At 43.0% G+C, this 27,108-nt stretch overlaps 1 protein-coding gene across 2 annotated transcripts; it reads right to left on the minus strand.

Annotated features, from left to right (window-relative positions):
- Window positions 1–933: 933 nt before the first annotated feature.
- LOC103373762 (helicase ARIP4-like) lies at window positions 934–27,082 on the minus strand. Of its 2 annotated transcripts, none has more exons than XM_008303738.1 (4): window positions 26,767–27,082; window positions 5,336–5,576; window positions 2,017–2,150; window positions 934–1,545 (listed from the first exon to the last, which is right to left on the minus strand). In XM_008303738.1, exons 1-4 carry the CDS (start codon window positions 26,768–26,770, stop codon window positions 1,367–1,369), a joined length of 558 nt encoding a protein of 185 aa, XP_008301960.1. In that variant the 5' UTR covers window positions 26,771–27,082; the 3' UTR covers window positions 934–1,366. The 2 variants fall into 2 exon arrangements, with proteins under 2 accessions (XP_008301960.1, XP_008301959.1); XM_008303737.1 differs by lacking the exon at window positions 26,767–27,082 and adding an exon at window positions 25,233–25,610.
- Window positions 27,083–27,108: the final 26 nt, after the last annotated feature.

Consider the following 27,108-nt stretch of genomic DNA (forward strand, 5'->3'; position numbering starts at 1 on the left):
ATTAAACTAAAAAACACCTGAATAGCATTTATCAGAGTCAGAAACTGTACAAACACAAAGAATCGCCTGATTTTTAACCCTCCGATGAGGCTTGAACTCCTAAAATGATCCAAATTTAAGTTCATCGCTGTGATTTCCATCAAAATTACTTGAAAATAAACTTTTTGCTTTAACCAGATTCTGTAAAAATCAAATAAAATGTCCACTCTGACACACGACTGATCACTGATCTGTTCTTTTTCCAGTGTTGGTGACACCTGTAGGCACTTGGAAAAAGAAAATCAGCTTTCATTTTCTACTTTTTTCATGATTTATAGCATTATAACTGTGTCATATTGCCCTACAGGCGTTTCTAAAGTCTCTCTACTTCTAGTCCTGGTTGTTCTGTTTCCATAGAGGTGCAGGACTTTATGTTGTTGTGAAAAATGAGCCCGCAGTGGGTAAAAACGTGACGGGAACAAAAAAAACGTCTGACTTAGATTGGAGTTTAGAGGGTTATGGATTAGGAAAAATAAAGGGAAACAAGATCCTGCATTGAAAAAGCCCTTCTACAGTTGCAGAGAACATGCAGCTGGATGACGGGTAACAGATTAACCTCACAGCTCTGCGTCCCCGTTTGCTTTCCTGACCTCCTGCAGCCTTCTGGCCTCATCGACCTACTGGCCCACTTACACATGGAGAGGCCAAAGAGTAACCCGGGCCTCCAACACCGGGACGGGTCGGACACAGTTCAGCTGCATTAACCACTGATGGATATACAGCGTGGTTAAAGGAAAAGAAGCCGTACTGTATCTGGTGTCTGGATTCTGCTGGAAAATTAGACTATTTTGGGTTCTTTAGGGTCTCTTTTCCGAAGTTTATATTGATTTTTCTGCTCTTTTTCTGGATTTTTGCTATTTTTCTTGCATAATATCTGATTTTAAGGGACATAAGGTACTGTTTATATGTAGTTCAGTCAGATTGTGTTCTGCTATGAAGTCACAAAGCAGATCTTCAGCCTTTAACACGTTTGTCAGAGCTTCAGATTTGCAAACAATGTCATCTGTAGCTGATTTTCTCTCTGATGTGTATTTTTCTGCTTTGAGAAGAATCAACTTCCTCCTAAACTTGTCTTAATGAGGTGATTTAGTCGTGTTCGTCTCTGAAATAGCTTAATCTTAAAAACACTGATGCAAATGCAAAACAAAACACCTGCTTTGTGACAAGGACACGACACTTGAGTCATAAAAAATACAGACAAAAAGACAGAAATAAACAAAAAATCCTTAGTTTCAGTTGCTGAAATGTATGTTATCTGATTTCAGTAGCTCATCAGGTGATGCTGAAGCGACTTGCTGATCTAAGATGCTCCAAGACAAAGCCGACATCAGTGCGTCTCACCTGTTTTGTGCTCTTTAGCTGCTGCTGTGGCTTCGTCGGTCTTGCTGTCGTCCTCTCCGGTGCTGCTGGAGTCCACGCAGATCACCTCCTGTCTGCTCGGCTTGACCTCCTGCTGAGAAGCCGCCGCCGAGGCCGACGATGACGACACGTGCTTCGTCACGTCGCCTGAAGAGAGGCACGGGAATGACAGATCAAGAAAGACGTCAGAATGTAATAAAAATGAGGAAAAAAATTCAGCTCTTGGGAACGATATCAGGCTTCATCTGTGTTTTTATTAGTTGGGTTTTCCCTCCATTCATTTGCTCATAAACCGTACAGGATGTACAGATACATCAACGTATGTGTGGGTGAAGTTTAACCAGGCGGTCGGCAGATTGCAAAGCAGAACTTCATCACATTTGTCAGGGCTTCAGATCGTCTGTGGCCGATTGTGCTGCAGTTTGCATTTAAAGTGTGTGTTTGCATCACAGGCTGTGCAAAGTGCATATTCTTTGCTGTGTGCCGCCGCCACGAAAGTGATCATATCTAATCTATTTTGTTCCCAGCGTGCTACAGTATGCTAGCTGACGTGCAGGAGTTGGTGCTATCGGATGCAGCTGCAGGAGCATTTTTGTGCATTTTTTTTTTTGCGCTCACCAGTTGTGTATTCAGGCAGCAGCGGTACGGGGAAATCCTGTTTTCTTTGCTGCTCCAGACGTCGCCGTCTCTCCAGCTCCTCCTGCTGGGCGGCTTTGGTCACGGCCTCCAACTGATGCTCCCTCAGCAACTTCCTACGAACGAAACGCAAACAAAAATAATGTAGAATAGCTGAATATTTCTATAACGAGACTTATTAAAACATATTTTGGTTTATTAGCTCATTTACTGTATGACTCAGTTTCAGCGCTGTCAGTCGTGTCATTTCCAGATGTAGCAGGAAACTTGCTAGTGCTAAATAGCGGGCAAAGTTAGCAGCTAGCTTGCTAGCTAGTTAATGTAGCGAAACAGTTAGCAGCTAAACAGGCGTATATGTTTCTGAGAAGTCGGTGAAAACACAACCACAGCTTAATGTATTTTTTAGGCTAAAAGAGAAAACAAACTCTTCAAATTACTGGTGATGCTGTGAAATGTCTGTTAATGCGCTAGCGATGATAGCTAAGTCTCTTTTAGCTTGATTCTTTTGCTCCTGGTGGCCAAAAAATACACTAAATATGCAGCAAAATATCAAATTTGGATAAACTGTATTTTCTCATGTGTGAATGCTGGCACAAACGAGTTTCATTCTGCCCCTGCCAACACATTTATTGGCCGTTTTCTTGCCCCTGACACATTTTTATTCACTGTGGAGTTTGTTTTTTGCTGCAATATAAAGTCCTGAACCTCAATGGAAACAACACAACCATAGATAGAAGTAGCAAGAACTCAAAAATTGTCATTCGTGCAGTACGACACAGTTAAAATACCATAAATCAAAAAAACTGATAATAAGAAAGTTGAATTTCCTCAATTTTTAATTTGATAAAAACTGAAATTGGCACGTACATTTTTTTTTAAAGTGCCTACAGGTGTTACCAATGTGGGGGAAAAAAGGAAAGTATTATACGTATTTTACGATTCCTGTTTTTAGTTTGTTTCCAAAATGGCCGCCTTTCTGCTCCGTGTAAACACTGCCTGCAGTTCAACCAAGAAGTCTCTGAATTTTTGTCATCTGACTGTTCGGTCACGGCTTTTTTTTTGTTTTGTTTTGTTTACAGAATAATAAAAATGGTTTATTTTTGACATTTTTTTAAAAATATGATGCAGAATAAAGGAACGTTGATCAAATATTGCGATTTAAAGCTACGTTTTTGGCTAATTTTACGAATAGAATTTGTTCAAGGACGGTTGAAAACTTGAAAATGTGACAATTCTCTCTTTTTTTACAGTTTGTGCCTCAGATAAACGGTTTAATTGGCGATAACACACATTTCATACTTTGCAGGGGATTTTGGAGTGTGGAAAAAATATTTCACAACAATTCCGGGAAAATTTTTGTAACAGATAATTCAAACCATTTTTCCTGCACCACTCGCGTAAACAGTTAAATATCTTATCAGTGAGGGAAGTACAGGCAGGGAATTAAACCCAGAGCTTCCATCTCTGGCACATGGTTCATATTACTCCTAACACGCCGTTATGTAAAAGCAACAGCATATTTGGGGTTGAGCTATATCATGTTTATTGGCAGCCTGGAGTGACGAAGCTGCGCGCCGAGCATATGTATAATCAGGGACAGACTTCTTCGGTAATTGGCCAGAATTAGAGTGAAATCTGAGAACGAGGGGAAGAGGAGAGGAAGAATAAAAGATATACAGCAGCGATATGATGAATCCTGTTATCCGGCCGCTGGGTGTTATTAGGAATACAATAAGTGTTGAATAAGCGGAGTGGATGTTAGTTTACTCTGCGTGTCGGCAGCAGCGTACCCAGAGGATTGTGTGGTAATCCTTTTTATCTCAAGGTTGACCGGTTACCGCGTGAGTCAGACTTGTTTTCTAAAAACTGGTTTACTCGGCCTTCAAGTGCAAATGCAAAGTAGTTAATCTGTTATCCCAACATCTGTGTCGTAGTAGTTTCCTACATGCATGTTGTGTTGAATTAACTGGGTTGTGATTGTTGGTTACACTACATGTGTCCTGCAAAATATACCTTTCATAATTAGTTAGTTAGTTAATGATTTTATAAAGGTGACTCCGCAGACGATAACTGGTTCGTAACATTACAGCCGAGCCACTGATGTTTCTCAGCTGAGCATCTAATCACAGAACTTTGTTTTATAGAATCTGGATAATGCAAAGTATTTATTTTAGGATTTTTTTTGAGTGAGATATGTAGAATAAAACAATTTTGATGTCATAAACCACAAAAAATCTAAATTAAAGTTGATTTTTTTTGGATTACTGGTTGTACAAAAACTCGGTAAACCTGCAACCTGCATGTGTGAGATCTTTTCAAGTTGTTACAGACACTAGAAAAACTGTGGTGATCCGAGTCCGTTTCAGGCTGGGCGGGGCTGTTGGACACCTGAGGCTCATCATTAATCAGCGCTGGATGAAGCCTGCCTCCACCTGTGCTCCAGCGCCAGTGGATTATTCCTCCCTCGAGTGGCAACAGGCCAGCAAGTTGTCTACAGAAACTGTTTGCTAGAAGAGACTTGCTTTGTCTAACTGTGATTTTGTCTGCGTTTATGCCAGAGCCTCCCTGTTGGAGTGACGCCTCCTGGACCCAGCCTTCTGCAGCCAAGCTCCAGCCTCAGCAGTTCTTCCCTTCTGGTCCCTTTGGAAACCTCCCCTGGAAAACCCTCCCTCACTCAGCTACCCTCACGTGCTTCCTGGTGTCCACCGTGTTCTTGCAGCCACCAATAAGTCCTTTTTGCTTCTAACCTAACCCCTCTGTTGCATAACAAAAACAAGTGGGGACATACTGTCGATATTTTACTATTTATATTTCTAGTTTGCTTCTGCGCTTGCCTCCAGTCTGCTTCGTGGAAACACAGCCTGCAGTTCAGCCGAATGGTTCCTGGTTTCTGTCATGTGACTGTTGGTTGCAGCTGAGTCACTGATGATATTTTTAGTTTTTTTACTGAATCTGATCAGCAGAAACGGTTCATTTTTGGGAAACTTTTAAATAAAACAAGTTGATGAAACATCGTGATTTTAAGCTAAGGTTTGGTTAAGTTTACTAAAACAACAGCACAATTGAGATGAGTAGTTTAAGGACTGTTGGAAAGCTGAAAAAGCAACAATTTCTTCTGTTTTTGCAGCTTCTGGCTCTAATAAATGGTGTTATTCGTGCGATTTTTAAAAGATGACGTGTTTTTGAAACCCATCAGTAGGTTTTGGGGTTCAGACAGTGTTACTAGAATCACCAGCAAATATACAAACACGTTGGCGTCCATTAGAGCTCCTGGACCGAGGCCATGTTTGAGGTCTCGTACCTGATGTTGCGTCTCATGTGTACAGGTTTGGAGCTCCTCTTCTTGGTTCCTGTCAGGGCGGAGGGAGGCGAGGGGCTTTGGCTTGCCGGCCTGGAGTGGGGTCTGGACCCGGGCTGGGATGGTGGGTGAGCCGGCGTCTCCGCCGAGGGTGAGGTAGATGGGGGAGGGGTGCACTGCCACACAGCCGGGTCGCCGCCCTGAGCCTCATTCTCGGAGCTGAAGGGGGCGCTGTGGGACTGGTCTGTGACGGGGACATAAGACAGAACAGATGCTGTTAATTCAAAGTGTGATAAAAGAGTAAAACAGGACACGGTGTAAGTTATGAGTTCAGATTGTTGTCGTCCATGATTCTGGGTAACATTTACAAAAAATATGGTGTCTCTTCCCTGCCTTCACCCTGAGTCAGCTGGGATAGACTCCAGCCCCCCATGACCCTAGTGAGGATTGAGCGGTGTATAGATGATGGATGGATGGTTTCTCTTGGTGAAATACGCAAACAGAAAATAAAAGATGCAACAGTTTTATAATCGTACAGAACAGTCAGATGGAGATGCTTTAAATGCTGCAACGGAGAAGAACATTTTTTAAAGCACATTTTCCCCCCGATATTCTTTAAAAGCTACAAGATGCTTGTTGTCTTTGATGTTCCGATAGAGACTGAGCTCACTAAAGTCCAGTTTATGCTGCACAACAAAACCAACATGCTAGCCAGCTGATGTTCAAGAACGTCTCCGTCTACCAAATGAAGCAAAGAAAAGCGTGGAGCAGCGTGCATTGTCTTTTATTACAAGGAACATTTTAAACAACACCGACGGTCCTCTACAGAATTATGAACAATGCAGCCCCAAAGCGTTGATGTTAAAGCACCTTTTGAACCATTTTAAATTCAACTGAACTGCTAAACAAGTGCTGCACAAATCATGTGATCTTTTTCTAACATAAAAATCCACGTTGTGCCTTTCTTTGGATGAATATTCCACTGCTTCCTCTATTACACATGAAAAAAAAATCCGTTCCAGGTGTGATTTTAACAAATAAACAGCTTTTATGCCAGAAGAAAGAAGAATCTAGTGTCTGCTCAGTGACAATAGCTGTGAGTTTTGTAATACTCGAGGAATTTGTCATGAAACAGCACTTCATTGTCGCAGCTCAACAAACCAAACTACCAAAAAGAATCGACAATACATTTTACAAACTTCCAAATTCACGACGTCTTCCAAATTCAGGACATCGTCTAATTAAAATCTGGGCAGATGAGTACGACTGAGTCATCAGACTGAATTAAAAAGTTGTTCTGGCTGTGTAGTGCCACCTACACTTTGTTCTCAGAAACGACAGCGACTGAAGTTGCACGCCTCGTAATTATAACTGTCAATAAACAAGAAGAAAGAAACCATACAAACGAAGTACCGACAATATCCTCGGCCAGTTTTACTGGATCACCGCTGAACTGTTTGTTCATTGTGATCTGTTCTCTTGTCGGTTTCGTGCAGGTGAACATATTTGTCTCTGTTCAGTTGGGCTTGTCCTGAGGTGTGGATGCAACACTCCTCTTCCATTAAAAACCTGGCAAGGCCACCTGGCAGAGTGCTGCAACAGACGAGCCAACTAAGTAATAAGGTTTTTCTTTTTCTTTTATTGAAGGTATGATTGGAAATAGCTGAAACAAAACCACACCATCGCTGCTAAGTACGAAATGCAAAGCAGCCCACAGACATTTTATCTTCAAACCAGGATGGCATGTTTGAAAGGCACGTTATGGTGGGAAAAAAAGCCCGTTTCAGATTCCTGTTTCATCATGAGGATTAAAATCTAGTTTTAAAGTTGTGATACTTCATCAAAAATCATTTAACGTCACGTTTAAAGTTTGAACAAAAATAATATTTCCATTAACCAGATTCTGGAGGGAATAAAAAACAAAAACAGATCTTCACAAACCTTCAGAAAACCCACGTCTCCATCGTCTACCTGAGACAGGATCGATCAAACTTATCTCTATTTTTGTCAAGTCAAATCCACTCAACTTCATTTTGATTGATATTATCTCAAGCAAACAACAAAAAATACGTTTTCTGAAAATCTACAAAAAATCGCTGCGTCATGTGACAAATATTCGGGAACTTTTCAGCTCCACTAGGATGAACTACAGCCTGTGTTCACACAGAGCAGATGGGAAACAAGCAGGAAAACATCTGTAGTACGTAGAGTCACCTTTACTTTCCTGACTGTCTGAACACTTGTGGGCACTTGAAATGCAAACTTCAGTTTTGTTCCATCTCTGTAAAACAAATAAATAAATTCTGCTATTTTCTCTGAACAAAAGACAATTTAAAGTTCTCTCTACTTCTAGCCATGGTTGTGCTGTTTCCATAGAGATGCAGGACTTTATGTTGAAGTGAGAAATGAAGCCCACAGTGATTAAAAATGAGAGTACAAAAAAAAAAAACTATTAGGAGGGTCACACTGGTGTGACTTCTTGATCTGCTGGAGGATCTAACTAAGTGTTCAACTAAACGACATCAGTGAGAGTCTGAGCCAAAATCATGAAAACTGTTTAATCTTAATTTGTCAGCTTTTTTCCTCAAACGCGTCTTCGGTTGTCTGTTTCTTTTTCCCCCTCAATCTGCCTGTATTTCACCTTTCTTCTTCTTCTTCTTCTCTCCTCCTCCTCCTCCTCCACCTCCTCCTCCTCCTCCCGCTCTCTCAGTTGTTCTGCCAGAAACACACTGAACCAGATCTGAGGCTTATGTAAGAGTTGGATCATAAATATGGACGGCTTATGAAACACAAGACAGGACACAAACACTGACACACACACATTCCAGAGGACAAGTGTTCACATATTAATCAATACATGAATATATCCGTATAAACGTGGAGGTCGGCGCAGCCAAGAGTCTGCCGGAGACGACTGGACAAAAAAAAAAAGGGGGACGCGCCGCCAAAACATTAATTCTCAATTTCAAAAGAGTCGCATACGAGACATGTTCACGGCGTGACACCTGGCATGAGGATGTGCACGCAGACGGACACACATCCTCGACATAATGGAGCATGGAGGCTGGTGATGAGCTCACCGCCAACTGAAAAACAACTTACATAAAACGCCCCTTCAGCGCATCTATGTGATAACAAACTTCTTGATCCGGCTGCTAATGACACCAGCTCAATGCTTCTTGGTGTGTCTGTCGAGCATTTCGAAGCGATTCTTTTCGCAATAACTCCCGTGTAATTAGCTATATGTGGAGCAAAAAAGTCGGTTAAATCACCGTCATGCCTCTTTAGAACAATCCTCTGATGTTGGTGCGTCAAAGGTTAGAAAATGTTCAATCTGCATTTGGACAAACATTTAATCTTGTCAGTCATCGGCCATTGTTATGCTGATATTTTTCTTTATTTGATAAATTTTGGTGCACATATCCACGATTCACTGCCGTAGGATCACAAGCATGCCTGTAAACTCCTAATGTGTACAATACATGGTCTACAATCCTGCATGTTTTAGACGTTTCCCTCTTCCATCAGCTCATCATCAAGCTCTGCGGAGGCCTGATAACGATCCTGATCATTTGAATCAGGTGTGTTGGAAGAAGGAAACATCTAAAACATGCAGGATTGGACACCCCTGGTCTACAGCGTGCTTTAGGAAGGGCAGTAAATGAACATAAAACTTCCCGACTTCCCACCTGTGTGTACATTTATGTGGCGTCATTGCAGAAAAACTTGGCTCACACTCTTGTCTACATATGGGCATTTTAATTCAAAGTTTTAACGCAAACTCCAACAAATAATGAGCATAAGCACGATCCTCCCTGAGGGTGACCAACAGACAGACAGATGGATGAAGTTTACCAGTGTTTCCTAACGGTCCCATATGGCCAAAATCCATCTTTATAGTGTTTTGTATGTTTTATAACCGTGAAGGTTTCAAAACAAAAGCTGTGAGAAAATGCTGATGCTTACTACCTCCACTCCTCGAGTTCGATCTTTACAAGGCAGCAAGAGTTTTATTGAAAACCAATTGGTACCCGATAGTCATCCACTTTGTCTAATCCTGCTCCGTCATTGCTGCCTCTCAGTCCACCAGTTACTTTCTCGAGCTGCTTGTGCTAACTCTAAATGTCTCAGCTATGAGTGAAAACCCATCAAATGTTCTGCTGTTGGCTGCAAGAGTGAACACAAGAGTCTTCATGCACTCCCAGCATCCGAGGAGCTGAACGCCCNTGAACACAAGAGTCTTCATGCACTCCCAGCATCCGAGGAGCTGAACGCCCGGCGGATTACTGCTATTGTTGATGCTAACGTCACCACAACAAATCCTTTGTGGTCGTTGTGTGGCTAACGTTACCATTAGCCTCTGTGGAAACTTTCATTTGAAACCAGTACACAAGGACTGGGTGTGTTACTGTGTTTTCATGTCACCTGTTGTTCTTTGGTGCAACCTCAGCTGCAATTATATCTGTTTACTTCTCTCCTGCTCTCTGTGTTCACATATACAGTCGTGACTCGATAATCCGACGCTAAATGTAAAACCTTCTTTTATGTCGGATTGTCAAGACGGAGGTCCAGATACAAGGAGGGCTTGATGCTGGAAGGCTCATTAGTTGTTAATATTTATTGTTCATAATTGTTTAATAACTAGTAGGGCTGGTCCCAATAGCACTTTCTGGTCTCTGGATATTCAGATCCAATTAATGATGAATATCTGAATATTCAGCGGGGTCCGGGGGGCACTTCCACCCCGTTGGAGCGCTCTAACGGGGTGGAAGTGGCCAGAACACACAGGCAGTACTTGGCTGCTGATGCTAGTTTAGTTAGTGGTCACACTTCTGGGAATGACCATCCGTGTTTACTTCCATAAACTCTGAGCACGCTCGCTGCGTGTGACGTCGTCGTGTCCTCTTCTGCGAATGCGGGACATTTTTGGGTCGTATGAAGTTCACACAGCAGATCACATACAAGTCGCATTTAATTGGAAATGTGAACGAACTCACAAAATAACTGGATTGTACAAAGAAAGTTGAGCATCAAGTCCTGCAGTGTGAACGTAGCCAATCTGTGGGATTGTTCAATCAGATAATACGTCGTTATCCTGATTGGTGACATTAAATGTCATGCTGGAGTCAGAATCCAAGGCTGTCGGTATGTTAAGGCTGTTTTAATGGGTTCTGTTTGTTTTTCTTAAAAACCTGTCAGACAGCAAGGTTTAGGATTGTTAAGGGTCGGATTATCAAGTCAGGTTAAAGCTGCTCTCACTTCCATAGTTTGAAGTATCAAAAACACCACGTTAACCTGTAGTCACTTTAGATAATCTTCCATGCAACAGCCAGCCACAACTTTGTCTGACAAACTCACCACAGACAAGTTCAAAACAATAGCTGTGCTGTGAATTTTCCACCTAAAATCATCTGAACAGTGTCACAATATGGAACCTTTAAATCTGCAGGCAACAGAGATCCCAACATCTCCCCCCAAGAAATGTAAAATAAAACAAGTATCAAAGGGTAAGCAGTCTAAATCAGAAACTCTGAAGCTGTGGCTGTCACTGCTCAAGATATCATCTGCCTCACATGTTTTATTTCCAGGGCTGAGCTGTCAGACATTGTGTTCCTAGAATAGTAAATGGGAGCGCTTTCCTGAAACTGGATTATTATATCATCTGAGAGGTGGGAGCACTAACATAAGTTTCTTCTCGTGTCACAGATTTGATTTACAAATCCACTTCTTTACTCCGTCTGCCCTGTGGTTTTTTTTTCTTCTTCTTCTTCTACTCTCCCTCCCTTCCTCCAACTGTACCTTACAGAACAGTTATATAACAGTTCCTAAAATGCATATAGAGCCTCGACATCACCACAAACACACACACACACACGCCGACGAACGCACACAAGACACTGAGGGGGCAGCGGAGGCAAAAAATAAAGAGGAGACGAGATGAAAGCGAGGTCATCATTCAAAGAGAAAGGCAGAGATGCACTTCAGAGTGAGAGGGGGTGTACGACACACTCACAATGACACACACACACATTTAAAAAAAACATGGTGGCGACACACAAACACAAACAGATTCTGGGAAGCAGGAATGTTTCCTTCTGCTCGGGTCAAGAGGACAAAATCCAGGAATCATTCACCACACAGAGGGAGACTTTATGAAATATGTTACGAAATGTGCTTTTATTAGTTGGAAGCCACGCCTCCTGCCCACTGACTGCATCCGAGATGTTCTGGTCTGAACATTTCCCTCCAAAACAGAAAGTTCCAGAACAACATCACGCCGACGAGCCGACGAGTCTGCTGGATTCTGGCACGAAAATCCGAATAAAACAGATTTGATTTTGTTCAATCAGAGACAAAAAAAAGATAATAATGAAGTGCAGGAGAGGAGAGGCTGTTTCTTCTAATGGAATAACAACCTCAGTTTCTGTTTCCAGTAAAGATTAAAAAAAGGGAAGAGTGGGATGCAGTGGCCATTAGCGGAGCCGACCACACTTGTTGACAGAGTCCACGCATTTAACAAGCACTTTAATGCTTTCGACCAGAGAAATTTTTAGCCGAGATAAGGATCTCCGGAGAGAAGAAGCCGAGGAGAGGACGGACTCGGCATCCGGCTGAAAGCAATTTGATGTTGTTTGGATGCTGCTGAATTATCAGTCCGAGCCGGATCGTAAACATGTATTAGAAGTGAGAGATTCTTCTTTTTTTTTCTCCCCCCACCAAATAAAATCTAACAAAGATAAAGTCAAAGACACCCCGAGGCGATCGGGGAGGTAAATAAAGCGGCGCTACAACATGCAAATCACACGTGTCTATCCCTCGGTGTTAAATTGCTTCCAAAGAAAAGTGCGCTTAAAGAGAAATGACGCGGAAAAACAAGTTTCATAACCTACTAAATATTCATCAGCCTGCTATAGCTGCACTGTTATAGGATTGTGTTTCCCGGCAGAACGCAGACGTAAGCATGGACAGAAAACATTCAGGACTGAGCAGCTGTGACTTTTGTAAAACTCTGCGGGAGAGAGACAGAATAGATGTTCAGTGAAATTAGTCAATCTTTTAATACATAAATACAAAGCGCACAGACAACTAGCAGGTATGACTTATCTAGGAACGTACATATACACACTCATATTTGCAGACACCTTTGGGAGAATCTTACCGCATCATGACCCGACAGGTTACACAACACTCGCACAAAACGCACAAAATAAGTTATATAACCCATGAATTGTTCAATGCTCCCCAACCGAGCGCCCAGGAAACCCAAACCCTCTCCTGAATCATGCTCGGCAAACACGCGTTTTAGGCGCAAACAATCCTGCGACGCCAGGCTGGCAGCGCTCCAATCAAAACAGGCCGGTCGTACCGACGCGAGTTACGTAACGCCGTACGTACGACACAATCCTCCACATGTCGCGTGTTACCTGGATCCCAGCAGCTAATCTGCACCTCCCGCCACACCGCTCACAGTTTACGCTGCTTCGCATCCGTCTGTCATGGCTCCGCACCACCGAGTGGTTTAATCACTAACAGGGCAGCGGGGATGTGTTTGAAAATCAGGACGGACGGCAAAGTTGGACAAACAAGTAAAGCAAATGTTCTATTTTAGTTTCTTCTTTAAACATCTCAACCCCAAAACCTGCCAGCAGATCTAAAAGGCATCTTGTCTTTACAAACCTTGCACCATTCATCAGAGCCAGAAACTGTAAAAACAGAACAAACGGTCACATTTTAAACTTAAAAATGGTCCTTGAACTCATCACCCGTTTGCTCAGGATACTTTCATCAAAATCGCTCTATTCTACATGTCTCGTTTAAAGGTTGTTTGCTTTACCCACATTCTTTAAAAGACTTAAAACTCTGCACTTCCTGACACAACCATGACTCAGCTGAGACCAACAGTCACCTGATTAAAAATTCTGGGACTTCTCGGCTGAACTGCAGACGCAGAGCAGATAAGAGACCGGTGTGTAAACAAAGTTCAAATGTAAATAGTAAAATGCAATCTACAGTATGTGGGAGTTTGTTTTGCTAACTTCATCACCAGTTGTGATAAACTGATTCTGTTGTGCACTTAAAAAACAAACCCTGGAAGTTGTTTTTTGTTGGTGCATCTGGACGTGTTGTGTGACAAAAAGAAGAAATCTGAAGAATCTGTTTCTGTACTCACATAAAAAGCACAAAAACACTGATGATGATGATGTTTATGAGTTTACTGCAGACTTGCTTCTTGAACTTGCAAACTCATTTGTGAGTTTCAAACCATCTGAACCTGAACAGCAGCAGCTTCTCACACCTTCTACTTAGACGCTACGCTGAGACCTGCCCACCTCATCAAGCATCTCTCCCAAGGCCTTAAAGTGAAAATTCAACTTTGAGGAACTGACTGTTGCTAAGTGACCGAATCAAACCGGAGCCCCGCGCTGCCGGCGAGGAGGAGGGGACGCGAGCAGGACGCGAAAACCAGACGACTCGAAGCGAAGCGCGAATGCAGGTGGAGCTCCGTCACGACGAGAGAATGTGACGAGGCGTCTCCACGAAACGCTGAATCATCAGCAGCAGCACATTCTCTGAGCCGTTACTTTGCTCGGCTTGGACGCTGCCTCTGGGTTGAAGACAAACAACACAGCGAGCACTTGAGAGACGCAGCATGCGGCTGGAAGAGAATGCGGAGCCGTCGGCGGCACGATCACGGTCAGCGTTTGCATCTGCAGCGGAGGAACGTCTTCGGGCTTATGTAACCGCATCTACGTATATGTTAAGTGTTTATGTAACGCTTCGCGCTGTGCCGAGGAACACGACACCGCGGACATGCGACGGCACCGCGTAAGTGTTAATAACTCAGGTGTCATGAAGACAGACGGAGGACAGGGAAGGTGAAAGGAGAAGCTCTACATGGAAGCCTGTTTAAAGAGCCCATGTTTGGCTCCAGTGTGTTATCCAGCTTCTGTTTTGTGCATTTAAGGAGGTCTGCAAACTTATTTTCCTACAAAAAACTGAGACGGTTCAGCTGAAATCCAGGTTTTTCTTCCATTATGTATCGACATCACCGTGTATTTGCATAACAGCAAACCAGCAGTTAGTTCCAACAATGAGCAGCTTTGCCATTATTTCCTTAAAAAAGGCTATTTTTACTGACTGTAGCCTCATTTTTCTCTCCCCTGCACCTCTATAGAAGCAGCAGAATCATGGCTAGAAGTAGGGAGGACTGGAAAATGTCCGTCATGAAGCATTAAAAAGTTAGAATGGCACGAATCAGAAGATATTTTAAAAAAATGAAAGTTGAAGGTTCACAGAATTTTTAGTTTTTTACAGGCAACCGTGAGTTTTATCAGCTTTCTTGAATGAGACAAGCAGATTATTGTGATTTTGAGTCTAGATTAAGTTGAAATTCCAACAATTACTTCTGTTTTCACAGTTTCTTGCTTTGATGAATGGTGTAGCTTTGGCATTTTAAAACAAAACCAGCTGGCAATAGGAGCTGAAACGAAGCATTTCAGCTCCTATAGTGTGAGAAAAACACCAAATAAATCCACACAATACATAAAAGCAGCAGAACAACACACACATAGACCTCATAGAATGTCTATAGTGTCATAAAACCCCTCCAAAGCCTCGTTGAATAAACCAAAACATGCGTGCAGGCTGTTTTTCTTGGCTCGGGAAACTTGACGAGTTGGTGTCTTTACCCGACAGCGATGAAAACAGCTGGATGCACAGAAAGCAGAAAGCTTCTTGTCATCTCTGGCTGCTTTTCAAAGGAAAAATATTAAAAACAAAATGAGTAGAACAGACGGAAACACGGAGCTGCCCTCGAACTCCAACCACGAGTGAAGGTTGTAATCTGTACGAGTCATCCAGTAACATTTGCTCGAGCTGATTTCTGACGACCTCCTGCCTGATTCCTCACAATACGTCACATGATCTGGATTCATCTGCATCCACAGGATTCAAACTCACATATCAGGCGCCTAAAGAACTGAACTATGATCCATCATTCACGGGATTTCTTTCCTCTGACCTCCTCGCAGACAAATAAATAAACAAATAAAACAAATCTAATCAAATAAATAAACAAAACCAATGTAAGCCCGTCCGTGTCGTGACCCGTCCTTCTCCGGCCGCCATCTGCGCTGACGGATTAGAGATGACGGTAGTAGATGTTTACTACGACACGGCGGAGAATCCTCCACGTCACAAACACACAAACGACGCGATTCCAGGAAGCGGAGAGGAAACGGACGCACACGGATTTCACCGTAGCGTCAAAGTTATTAATCCAATTTCATCAGATTTTTTTTTAGCTGGTTATGTTTTGCAAGAGGTTTGTTTTGTTTTTTAAATTTTTGTAAAACGTAAATGTGTCGGATTCCCTGGAAATTACTCAACATGTTTTGGAAAGTTTCCAGGTAATTGTGTAACGTCAGTGAGTCTGTGGATAAACGCAAAAATGAAATCGTCACAAGGGAAAATACCAGCGCATGTGTGAAAACAAGGTCATTTAATTCAATATTTAAGATTTACTTTAATTTTTAAACATTTTAATCAGATTTGTTTGGGTGTTAAAGCCATTAATCTTTTATTATTTCTTCTTCATGTAGCTAATTAAAGTTTTAGTTTAAGTTTTATTATCATTTCTGAAGGAGCTCTAATGCATTTCACATCCATTTTTTCTTTATTTTTTTACTTTTACAAAAGAATTGCTGCCTGTTTGAGTAAACGAATGCAGTCACACTTCAAGTCAGAATGTAAAATTTGAGGTAAAATCGGTTGTAATTTATTTCTTTTAAAAACTGGAAAATGCTTTGGCCAACATGTAGACAGCAAATATGTGCTGAACATATGAGTCGTGGTTTGTTTAAGATCTTTCTTCAGAGATGGCAGAAGTCCTCACATTCTTTACTTAAGTAGAAATACTTGTGCAAAAACAGACTCTGATAACAGTAGAAGTACTAACTGAACTCCTTTACTCAAGTAAAAGTAAAAAAGTACAAAAGTAGTACAAAAGTAAAAATGAATTTTTAGCTTCGATGACACGCGACGCCTCTTTTGATAACTCTGCAAAATGAAAAAAGTTTTCAGCACACTAAACAGGATTGTTTTCATCCTTTAAGAAGCTGCACAGTGCTGCTACAGAGAAAAACATCACTGGACAGTTTTCCATTTCATTATAAACATTATAATCAACATGGAAACACTCGTCTCTTCAAGATCTTTTATTGAGCCTCAGCAGAAGCTGGTTCTCAAAGTTCTTTGGATGAAGACGGGCCCTTTTGGGTCTGAACATCAGTCCTAAAAAGCCTCTGGCAGGCAGCTGAGGCAGGCAGGGCTGTGCTGAGCTTCAGGGACAGATTGCACACTGCTGGGGAAGAGAAAGACGTTTGTTGTTACGTCTTTAACGAGCCAGTTTTGAGAATGTAAGGAGTAGAAAGTCCAGATGTTTGTGTTCAAATGTAGGAAGTAAAAAAGAAAAATTAATACTCAAGTAAAGATACCTGCAAAATCTACTTAAGTACAGAAATAAAGTATTTGTACTTTGTTACTTCCCTCCTCTGTATTTATTGTTCCATTTAATGCTGTGTCATGATATCTCCGTATGAAATTGGAAAAACCCTCTCTTCATTGTCCTGCTCAGTTAGCAGCTTCTACTCTTTTTCTGAATTCCTCCGTCCTCTGATCCTCCTCCACCTTGTCCAGGTGCTCGTTGGACCTCGTTACATCATCGCCTCCCTCCGCTGACGTAGGTTTATGAAACAGAACGTCTTTCTTTAGGCGTCGTCAACAGCAACGTGTAATTACGTCTCGATAACCGGTTCGTGTCGTCTGTGCTTGTTACTGTTGGCGAGCCTTTGTAGGAACGATGGATTTACAGGTGATGCGTGCTTTGTGGAAGCGTCTTAGATTTTATTGAGTACATAGAAATGATCATCTGTCTTCAGAAGTGAATCAGAACGATATTAGCCAACTGTGGCTAATCCTGTTGTTCAGGTTAAAAGTGAAAGTTTCTAAATGATTCATCAGCTCATTAGAGATTAGTCACTTGTTGATGTTTTTACTTTCCATCAGAAGAAGTTTATGTTATTATTTCTAGAGATGAAGGAGCGTCATGATGGGACTCATGAGTAAAAAAAAACACTTTAAAAATTGAGATTTCAGGGTTGAAATTGTTGTGTTTTTACTCACAGTGGGCTCATTTTTCACTGCAGTATAAAGTCCTGCACCTCTAAGGAAACAGCACAACGGTGGCTTTGTGCAGTAAGTTATAATGCCATAAATATAAAAAATAAAAATGTCTTTTCTTATTTATTTCACAAAGTGTTGTTGGTTGCAGCTCCGTCGCTCATGGTGGTTCGGTTAAGTTGAGAAGTATATTTTTTTGCAAAATCTGGGTAGTTAGTTTAGAAAAATAATACGTTAAAAAGTAATAATAACATGAATAAAGTGATGCTGATGAAATATTCTGGTTTAAACTCCGATGATTCTTCCTCTTTTGAGTTTCTGGCTCCAATAAAAAGTGTAATTTTGGTGATTTTTTAAAAAGATAACAAACCTTTCAAAGTCAGCTTTTACTTCTAAACCGATTTTAGTGTCTCTTTGCAAACATATCTTGAGAATCTAGAAAAAAAAAGTCTGTGTTTCCTCTGGACTCGCACACTATTTATGTAACGGTTGGTTGGAAACTACCATCAGTGTGATTTTTATCTTCACGGCCAAACTCTTCATCTGATAAAAAAGAAACCACCGTTAAGTTCAACAGAAGTAAAAAAAAAAAAACAGAATACATGTGCAGAACATTTGTTGAAACTTCCCAGAAAGCAAAAAAAAAAAATGCAAATCAGAGACATGAGAGAACGGAAAGCTGATACGATCTGACAGCAACCAGCGGCTTCAAAAGCAGACGGGTCAGGGAGGAACGCGTTAACCAGGTCAGTAGGTTGCGTTATGAGTCCAGGCACAAAACTTCCCGTTTAATTTCCACCTGGAGGCTGCTGCACAACAAGTCGGCCTGTTTTAATTCACAGCCCCTTCGGTTTCCTCTCTGACACAGTCTGAGTCTCGGTTGGGCAGAAATTTGCTCCGTAACAGACAGACAGGCCACCGCCGCCGAGGCTGGTCGGACGAGAAGGGACGCTTATGTAACCGCTGCCTCTGGCTGTTACACAACCGGCATGTTCACAAGAACCTCACGTCCTGTACACACACACACACAAAGATGCACCACGTCATCAACACACACACACACACACACACACACACACACACACACCAGAGGGACGCGCTTAAAGAACAAGCCAGACTTTGAAATGCACGGATGTATAGTACGAGGAGGGCGGCGATCCTCAGGGTTCATGCCGTTCTCTCGCTTTTATGACTCTTCCACCCAAATTGCAGCAACAGGAAAATGTCGGGCGGGTTTGCGGTGGGCGGGTGAGGACAGGCAGAGGGGTGAGGGAGGGCGGATGATGATGAAGAGGAGATAAATTGGAACTCAGAATGGCAGGTAAACAGATCAATAAATCAGTCGGTCCGAGAGAGACTAAATATTTAAACATCCAACAGCTTGTGTGTTCGCTCCGATTAAAGGTTTTTAATAGTCGAGATTTACGACTTGGCTCATATTAAATGTGACTTTTTTTAAATTCACGGACTGATGAATGATGTAAAAACGCTCATGTGTTGGAAGAGTCCACTTGTTTTGGAATAAATTTTTTGGAGAACTTCTGTCATATATAAACTAAAACCAGCAACATGATGCACACATGTATGAAACTGAGGGAGGAGAAACCACTTAACGAAGCCAGAAACCGTAAAAACAGAAAGAATCATCAAATCTTTAACTTTCTGATGATTCTAGAACAAGTTGTGCCAAACGAATCTGAACCGACGTCTCAATTAAAAATGTGCCGTTCAGTCAAACCAGATTCTGTTAAAAACTGAAAATTCTGCACTTCTTGGTAAAACTATGAAGCCAGTCATGACTCCACTGCAACCAGCAGTCACGTCACAAAAAATCAGCTGAACTGGACTAAACTGGGGCTGCGAGGTGGAGCGGTGGTTAGCACCGTCGCCTCGCCGCAAGAAGGTCGCCGGTTCGCGTCACCGGGATCTTTCTGCGTGGAGTTTGCATGTTCTCCCCGTGCAGCGTGGGTTCTCTCCGGCTTCCAAAACATGTTGAAGTTAATTCTAAATTGTCCGTAGGTGTGAATGTGAGTGTGCTTGGTTGTCTGTCTCTAAGTGTAGCCCTGTGATAGACTGGTGGGATAGACTCCAGCCCCCCATGACCCCAGTGAGGATTAAGCAGTGTATAGATAATGGATGGACTAAACTGCAGGTAACTAGTACAAACAAGTATATAAAAATAAATAAAAAACAGCCCCCGTCCCCGTATTAGTAACAACTATGGGGCCCTTTTTAAAAACAATAAAAATTTGGTGAAGTAAATCACCAAAGAAATTCTACTTTGGTTCATGATTTATGGCGATCATAGTGGCACAAAAGACATTTGTGAGTTCTCTCTACTTGTAGTCCTGGTGGTGTTGTTTCCATAGAGGAGCAGGGCTTTATATTGCAACAAAAAACAGTGAGTCCACAGTGAGTAAAAACAAAAAAACATCCAGAAAGCTGAGAGTTTGAGAGGTTCTCTAACAAATTCTAATAAACAGAATCAGCTTGTATCAGTCAGAGGAAAGCACAGCGAAGAATTTGTGCAAAAAAATTGTTTAAAAGTGCAATTTTCCTGATTCACAGTGATTTCACCATGACTTTTAGATATTTCGCTAACTTGCTGATACATAAAACAGCCCTGAAAAACACCAAAACGTCTCTGGAGCTTTTTTCAGTTTCCCAAAGACGGACCGAGCATTAACCGGGTTACGTGGTCGCCTTGAGAAAGACAAAAATAGAGACTAATGCATCCCTCAATATGACAGAACAACACACACACACACACACACACACACACACACACACACACAGGCACCTCACTTATATAACCGGCTGGCCTGAATGAGTTATTAAGGCTGCTTTATTAGAGCGAGGCAGGTGAGTTATGAAACCCTCCCTCTGGCAGAGTGTGTCGGAGGAACGATGAAAGACGAACAAGACTGAAGACAGAAGGAAGGCGACGCAGGGAGAAGCAGCGGCGGTGGCAGCAGCAGAGGGGTGAGTCGAGGTAGAACAGCCTGTTTGTAGGCCAGTGTGTCACTGCTGCTGCTGCTGAGGAGGAGGAGGAAGAGGAGACAGAACCAGGAGCAGCAGGAGGAGGAGGAGGAGGAGGAGGAGGAGAGCACTGGTCACACTATAGCCGGTTACGTAAACCCCCGTTGGCAGCGTTCGGGACACATCGTGTACTCTCAGCCTCCTCAAACCAACGAAACCTTTTACACCTTTTGCACAAACGTCTGCCGTAACATCATCATCTGAGCTTTCGCTGGCTTCAATTAGCGGTCGCCCTGCGCTGCTTTTCATCGCAGCAACTCAAGCTGAACTGAATGTACTAAATCCTAGTCATTGACTGAATCAGTAGCCTGCAGCAGCGGAGGCTCCCGAACCCGGAGTCTGAACACGTCAGACTTGGCTCAGCCGCCATATACACAGATTATTATTTAGCAGACTGTGAACGCTACAGTTCGTGACAGCCCTTAACCCTCTGAACTCCAACAAGTTTGGTTTCTTAGCTCTGTTTTTACTCACTGTAGTCCTGCACCTCTATGGAGGCAGTAATGGGACGGCTGAAAGTGCAGAGAATTTAAAAACGTCTTGTGTGCAGCAAAACAAAAGAAAGCTAAATTATTTACTTGTCTGTTGTGTACTTGTGTAAACTTTTGTCACATGTAGCCGAGTCATGAATAGTTTACTTGTCATGGATTTTTTAGAGTGTGGTTACCTTAAACCGTTTGTTTTTGGATCATTTTTTAAATGATAATGTAGAATAAAGTGATTTGGACGCAATATAAGGATTTTATTCTTCGAATTGTTTTTATTTTCTAGCACAATGGCACCATTTGAAAGCTGAAAATCTGAGGGTTCTTTGTGTTTTGACAGTTTGTGGCGCTGATAAATGATGCCATTTTGGCATTTTTAAAAGTTAACATGACTCTCAAATGCACTGGTGGGTTGGTTAAGAACAAAATATACCTAACCAGTAACAAACTGAAGGTACAACTCAACTAAAGACTGAACATCAACACCTACAGCACAACATCACACGGTTATAAATGGTGACCAGTGTCGCCAGCATAGACAGTAGTAAGCAAATGAAATAACTCAACAACCTACTCTCTGTGTTTTCAAGAAGTCCTCCCAGTGGACCCCTGCAGACTAGAAAAGCAGTAAAACAACAACAACATGGGCGTCCACACATCACTTCTACGCCTCACATTCATCGTCTATCTAAGCAACCGTGCAACGCATTCACGAAGCGTTTCGAGAGACGAAGCAGCTCACTGCCACAAGAAGCTGAGGGTTCGGCTACGTTATGCAACCCAGGGGCTGTCAATGGAAAACTTCCAGTTAAACTACCATTTTCACAGATGCTCAGCAAAGTGCAACACCGGCTACGCTAAGGGTTTTAATCTCTATAAGCTATACCTCAGTTTGCACGGACTACTCTTCTACAATACTTCTATATTTGCTGGTTTCTCTGCACTTTTGAGATAAAGAGTTGTTGGATTCTGACTGACAGAGTTGCTGCTTCCAACGACAACGAAGGGATTCTGTTCTATCATCGACCTAAAATGAAGACAGACTCAGCAGCCGCACGGTGAAATGTGTCCGTAAGATAACCGAAAGCTTCCAAAAGGTTTGAAATCCAGGAACAGACAGCCCACGAGGGAAGCGGTTGTCCAATCGGATGCAGCTCGGTTGTAGGATTTTGTAACTTGGTGTTGGTTTCTTGTTGGTTTATCGCGATGCTTTGCTAAAAATCCATCGCAAACCTCTGTGGTGACCCAGCACAACCTTTCACTCACGGGGTAACTGGTTGAACTAGTCGTCCTTCAGATGAAACACAAACCACGTTCTTTTCTCTTGGCGCGTTTTCAACGTTGTTCCAGGAACTTCTTGTCCAAAGAAGAACTGAACAAGTCATTACGCAAAAAACCGGCTCCTGTTCCTGCTTGTAAATCGAGTAATATTTGACTGCAGTGTGAAGTAATCTAAGTGGTTTTGCTTTATAGCACAAGCGCTGGCCTCGGGATGATCTGATCACAAGACCGCTGTAATGTAACACTATACAGCACTGCAGCCATTTAATGAGAGGGAGAGGAGGAGAAGAAGAAGAAAAAAAAAACAAGAGTGAGAAAGGGTGGAGGTTAGACGAGGTAAAACAAGAGACAGCAGCAGGAGCTTATTAGAGAGACCACAAAGCCGGGGGATGAAAGCTGCACTTACAGGGAGGAATAAATCTATAATCTATGAAAAGCAGGTGACAAACAGAAAAAGAAACGGCGAGAGATTGGAGAGGGAACAAAGTGTGCGAGATGAAAGAAGGGGAAAAAAGAAATTGCTGGGAAGGAGAACAAAGAAAGCCGCTATATGATCTGACAAGAGGAAGCAGAGAGAGATCGACAAAAACTGCAAACAAAGAGAACATTAGGGAAGTGGGAATGAGAGCCATGTGGCCGGTCTGGCGAAGCCTACATCCTCTCTGCTTATGAAAGCAGCCAGACTGCACGTGCTCGTGTGTGTTTGGACTCCCGGCGCTGGTCCGAAACAGGACAGGTTGTTCCTGGTTGTTCGGGAGGAGCGGCACGGCGGAGAAACAAAAAAAGAAAAACAGATTTGGCACAACAAGCTCCTTCCTGCTTCTTACTGTAGCACAGAGGTGTTGCTGCTGCTGCTGCTGAAATATCTAATCGGCTCATCACTGGACAGACTGTACTCTCAGGAAGATGTACGCACACACACACACACACACACAATAGATCTGGGGGAGAACAGTGTGTTCCTTTAGCCTTTATCATCACTCGACATGCCACATTCGCAGCGATGACAAGGCGCCTGGCGTCTCTTTTCACAGCGAGCCAAACACCCGCAGCAAATCCCTCGAATTACCGGCGTGCAGACGTGACTTATTATGTTATAAAGGATCGTGTCTAAACGCACGCCGACACACACAGGGGAGGCACAAACGTGGTGCAACCTGAGCAAAAAAACATGACAAACGATGACAGGTGTTTCTGAAATCCTTGACTGATCCGCTGTTTTTATATTTCACCCGTGAAGGAAAAGTTTTAGCAGCTTTTCCAACACGTGGGTTAACAAAAACACAACACAAGCTTTTCTCTGGTGGCAGATTCAACCGAAGAGACAAACTGTTTACCAGCAGATTGGAGTCGAAAACAAAGAAAGACTGAGGTTAAACTGTGCTAACACTCATATCAAAGAATTTCCTTTGAGATTAATGTTTTTATCTTGTCTTTTATCGCGTGAACTCTGGCGGACAATCAGGGAAAGACAACTAAATTTGACTTAAAGACAAGGTAACCAAGGTGTTTTTAGGCGTGAGCCGCTTGACCTCAGACAACCTGAACACAAGTTTCCTCTCCTGTGAGCTCATATCTGTGAATCAGACTTCAGCCAGTGACTTTAGATGTATGTTGCTTACATTAAATTGAAAGACTAAGCACAAAAATGACTCACAGCTCTTACTCCATTCATCAGAGTCGATTAAATTATAGTTAAAGCGAGCATTTCAACTGACTCTAACTTCATTTCGAACCAAATGCAACACAAAAAAACATCCCAGTGGACAAAACAACCTATTTTCAAATGGTTACTGACACGTTTGCCTGTAACTGAGGTCCTAAAATGGGTCAAGCTTGCAGAAATAAACCTTTTCAATTCCAAGTTCATGACACAAATCACTAAACTAGACTAAAGACATGCTGGGAAAGAACAAAGGTCTGACAATTTGCTTTGACTGAAGGTTTATCTGCATTTATTTTGGCAGAAAAACTAAATTCTTGCTGCTCCTGAGCATCTCGTTCTAGCACGAAATAAGCCGCTAAACATTAAACTGGACTTAAGACACACTGTTAAAGAAAAACATCTCATTAGTAGGTCTGATAACTTGTAGTGTTCCTAATTTTAGAGGAATAAATGAACCTCCTGAGTATCTTGCCTTTGCAAACGTTTAAAAAACATTAAAAAAAAAATAAATAAAACGGCGTCCAGACTGGGCCGTCCTCGCCCGGCGCCTCACGCCTTTATCCCCCTAACCCACTGGTCTGCTGAACCATATGTTTTCCTGCCTCCCACATGCTCACACTTCCAGCATGGCCCAATCCTGCCCGGGTCCACCAATCACGCACTGGCATTGGTTTAGGTAACCGTAGAAACAGCCAATGGGAGGACAGAGCCGGGATGACAACACGAGAGAGAGGCAGCGGACACGCGTGGGAGAGAACCGGCGAAAAGGTGGAAGGAGGGCGAGAAAAAAAAAGAATCGAGCAGAGAGATCCGACATGGAGCAAAGTGAGCGAAAAGAGAAATATATTGACGGCAGTGAGGTCCAGACGGGGAGATAACCGCTGGAAAGACGACAGATAGCGAGCATGCTTGAGGAGGTATAGATCCAGTGTTACACAACAACGTTAAGTAACTTAACAAGCGGCGCTCAACTAACGCTGCACATTCCCTGTGACACTTGTGCGATGCTTCTTTCACTTCTGGCCACCCTGTCTCTTTAAAGTCCCCATTTTTCCTCCATTCATGCCCTCTCCGGCTTCCATTCATGCCTTTTTTTTTTTTTTTTTGCCCCCCAAACAGGATGCAGCAGCAGCAGCAGCGGTGGTGGGAAACACCTTCTGCATCATCACATCAGCCGCAGAGCGTCTGTGCAGCACACCTCCAACTCCAACTTCTCGAGGTTATCCAATCGTCAGCGTCGGCACCTTACCTGCGAATGACTCGGATTCATCCAGGAGCAGCATGGTTGAAACGAGAAGATCTGGTCTCCTCTGCCTCCTTGTCTCAAAGCTGCCTCCTCTTTCAGGGAAAAAAATAAACTTTTGCAAAGGAAGTAACACGGAGGTTGACTTGTCCCTCCTCTTCTCAGCCTCGTCGGACACTCGGCTGCTCTCGAATCGACTGCCTCAGTGACTGACTGACTCACTGACTACCGGCCGACCGCTCTGCGAGCTCCTCTCTGAGTCAATAACACTGTGAATGTGAGGCAGAGGCAGGCAGGAGGGCTGGCAGCTGAAAAACTTACATAACCCTTCATGCTGGAGCCGGGGCCCCAGCGAGGGGGGACTCGAACGGGCCGAGCGTCTCCTCGTTCCTCCCCGCCCCTTTCAAAAAAACAGAAAAAGAAAAACCACTCCCCCATAACACGCTCAGGGATACAGAGCATGTACGGAAGCCGGCGCCCACACACTCACGCTGTTTATGTGTTTGCTGGTCAGTTTGAAACACCTCGGAGATCAGATAAGAGAGACAAACCGCTCGCTTCAGTTAAACCGCACCGAATCTAGCACGCGAACTCATTTCTCGCTCTGAAATCAGATCATCTGAGGCGGCGTGGACAGGTTTTAGTGACAGAGCCGCAGAGGAATGTGCAGAAAATCTGTGTCAAAGTCTCCGATAAACACCCATAAGACTACTTTAGACACATGACACCTGATCCGCGGAGTCCTTTATGCATGTGGGAAACTGAAAGGTGCACTCACACACAATCGCAGGACCTTTCTAAAGAAAAAAAAAGCCACGTTAAACAAGGTGGTTAAATATCCAGTGTGTCAAACAATAGCTGGTAAAGATAGACAACAACTCTGTGAACCGGTTTTCCCCCTAAATGCTGCATCGACTCCCACTCAGGACGTCAAAACAGGAAAAAAACATCGAAAAGTATCAGCAAACAAAACTACTTTTTAAGAAAGTTAACGCTTATAAATTATTAAACATCAGTGTTTTGTGGTATTTGTGGCAGGACACAACGCTCTGCTCATTAATAGAAAGTCTAAAACCAGCGTCCTCCAGGATTTTATTTGCAAAAACCGATGCACAATAAACAAAACTTTGCACGATTAATCCACACATTCCCGCACACTTCTTCAATCTCTTACTACTAACTAATCTACAGGTTAGTTTTTGTGCTTGGTCCAAAACTGTTTCTGCCAACTTCTGCTCCTCAAGAGATTTAAAAACTCCTTGTAATCGAGGGAGGGATACTTTCTTTTTTTTTTGTCAGGAACAAGGACGACTCTTGCGTCTATGTCATAACATGCCTTATGAAACCTCTGAGCCATGTTGAGCCCGAGCAGCTAAAGACTTGGCACTGCTACATATATAGGTCAGTATGATAGAAACCCCCTCCTCCACCTCCTCCTCTTCCTCCTCCGTGTGCCTACATACTGATAAAGACATACAGCAGCAGACGGGGGGGAAGATATGTGGTGAGAAAACCTGAGTGGAAAAAAGAAGCTACTCACCCATGTCATGTGGCTCAAAGTTTTTGTGTCTCCTACTCTGGTGAGAGATCCATACCTTCCTTCCTTCCTTCTTTGTTTCTATCTCAGCTGCTTTTGTGTTGCTGCTGCTTCACACTTCCCTCGCCGTCCCGTGTGTGTGTGTTTCAGTGTGAGTCCTGCAACATCTAACCTCGTCTCGCTGCTCTATCGGCGCTCCGACTGAGGACAGAAGGCCATTGGGACAATTACAAAACAATGAGTCGTTGAAAGCCGCCTCAGCCCGTCGCTCGTACCGGCAACCCCCCGCTCCTCCCCTCGTAGCACCGCTCGCAATGCTTTTCCTGTCTGCCTCCCCCCCACCAC

This window comes from Stegastes partitus, unplaced genomic scaffold, assembly GCF_000690725.1.
Source record: "Stegastes partitus isolate 25-593 unplaced genomic scaffold, Stegastes_partitus-1.0.2 Scaffold2061, whole genome shotgun sequence".
NCBI classification, from domain to species: Eukaryota; Metazoa; Chordata; class Actinopteri; family Pomacentridae; genus Stegastes; species Stegastes partitus.